The following is a 2,070-nucleotide window of genomic DNA, read 5'->3' on the forward strand; positions in this document are numbered from 1 at the left end:
GTGCTGGCGGCCTACGGCAACGTCATCGTCGTCACCATGAACTACCGGCTGGGGGTGCTGGGTGAGTGACATGGGGACATTGGGGACACCGGGGACACCGGGGACACTGGGGACACCGGGGACATTGGGGACACCGGGGATATTGGGGACACCGGGGACACTGGGGACACTGGGGACATTGGGGGATTGGGGACACGGCAACGTCATCGTCGTCACCATGAACTACCGGCTGGGGGTGCTGGGTGAGTGACATGGGGACACCGGGGACACCGGGGACACCGGGGACGTTGGGGACATTGGGGACATCGGGGGGATTGGGGACATTGGGGACATTTGGGGGGGTTGGGGACACTGGGGGCACTGGGGATTGAGAGGACTGGGGGAGACCGGTCCCTCCCAGTCCATCCCAGTCCCTCCCAATCCTGTCCCAGTCCATCCCAGTGCTCCCAGTTTGCCCAGTTCCCACCTGTGTGTTCTGGGTGGGGATCTGCAGCAGCAGCGCCAGCTCGGCCCAGTGCTCCCAGTGCTCCCAGTGCTCCCAGTCCCTCCCAGTCCCTCCCAGTCCATCCCAATCCATCCCAATCCCATCCCAGTCCCTCCCAGTCTCTCCCAGTCCATCCCAATCCCATCCCAATCCCATCCCAGTCCCTCCCAGTGTTCCCAGTTCCCACCTGTGTGTTCTGGGTGGGGATCTGCAGCAGCAGCGCCAGCTCAGCCCAGTGCTCCCAGTGCTCCCAGTCCCTCCCAGTCCCTTTCACACCCATCCCAGTCCCTCCCAGTGTTCCCAGTTCCCACCTGTGTGTTCTGGGTGGGGATCTGCAGCAGCAGCGCCAGGTCGGCCCAGTCGAAGGTGTCGTCCAGCGCCAGCAGCGCGCCGTGCACGCCCGACTCGCCCAGGTTGGGAGCGAACTCGCGCAGCCCCACGCTGCTCACCCAGGCGCTGACGCGCTCGTTGGACCACACCACCACGTCTGGGGGACCCCGAAATCACTGGGGCACCCCAAAATCCCACCGGGGATCCCCAAATCCCACCCAAAACCCTCAAACCCACAGGGATCCCAAAATCCCCACAGGGATCCCAAAAATTCCAAAAATCCCCACCCAGGCACTGCTCCGCTTGTTGGAGCACACCACCACGTCTGGGGGACCCCGAAATTCACTGGGGCACCCCAAAATCCTGACAGGGATCCCCCAAATCCCACCCAAAACCCGCCTGGCGGTGTCCCCAACGTCCCCTCGGTGTCCCCACGATGTCCCCAACGTCCTCGGGCTGTCCCCAACGTCCCCATGGCTGTCCCCAACGTCCCCAACATCCCATGGTTGTGTCCCCAACACCCCTGGCGGTGTCCCCAACGTCCCCGCGGTGTCCCCAACGTCCCCGGGGTGTCCCCAACACCCCTGGCGGTGTCCCCAACGTCCCCTCGGTGTCCCTGACGTCCCCACGGCTGTCCCCACGATGTCCCCAACGTCCCCAACATCCCATGGTTGTGTCCCCAACGTCCCCGGGGTGTCCACAACATCCCCACAATGTCCCCACAATGTCCCCCACGTCCCCGGGGTGTCCCCAACACCCCTGGCAGTGTCCCCAGCGTCCCCTCGATGTCCCCAACGTCCCCACAGTGTCCCCAACGCCTCCTTGCTGTCCCCAACATCCCCACGGTGTCCCCAACATCCCCATGGCTGTCCCCACGATGTCCCCAACATCCCCGTGGTGTCCCCAACATCCCCATGGCTGTCCCCAACGTCCCCAACATCCCATGGTTGTGTCCCCAACACCCCTGGCGGTGTCCCCAACGTCCCCTCGGTGTCCCCAGGCTTCCTGAGCACGGGGGACCAGGCGGCCAAGGGCAACTACGGGCTGCTGGACCAGATCCAGGCGCTGCGGTGGCTGCACGAGAACGTCGGCCACTTCGGCGGCGACCCCCAGCGCATCACCATCTTCGGCTCCGGCGCCGGCGCCGCCTGCGTCAGCCTGCTCATCCTCTCCCACCACTCCGAAGGTACCGAGCCCAAAACGGCCCCGAAAGTCACCCAGAACGGCCCCAAAATTCACCCAGAATGGCCCCAAAA

The 2,070-nt window shown here is 65.0% G+C and overlaps 1 protein-coding gene across 1 annotated transcript in view; it reads left to right on the forward strand.

The window, feature by feature from the left end:
- Positions 1-201: 201 nt before the first annotated feature.
- Positions 202-2,070, forward strand: part of LOC121351778 (neuroligin-2-like) — a 4,096-nt gene continuing 2,227 nt past the window's right edge. The window contains 2 exon segments of the mRNA XM_041464140.1: positions 202-242; positions 1,815-2,000. Of these exon segments, the coding sequence (XP_041320074.1) occupies positions 218-242; positions 1,815-2,000 (211 nt within the window). The 5' untranslated portion in view covers positions 202-217.

Source organism: Pyrgilauda ruficollis, unplaced genomic scaffold (assembly GCF_017590135.1).
Source record: "Pyrgilauda ruficollis isolate IOZ18807 unplaced genomic scaffold, ASM1759013v1 scaffold1717, whole genome shotgun sequence".
Lineage (NCBI taxonomy): Eukaryota > Metazoa > Chordata > Aves > Passeriformes > Passeridae > Pyrgilauda > Pyrgilauda ruficollis.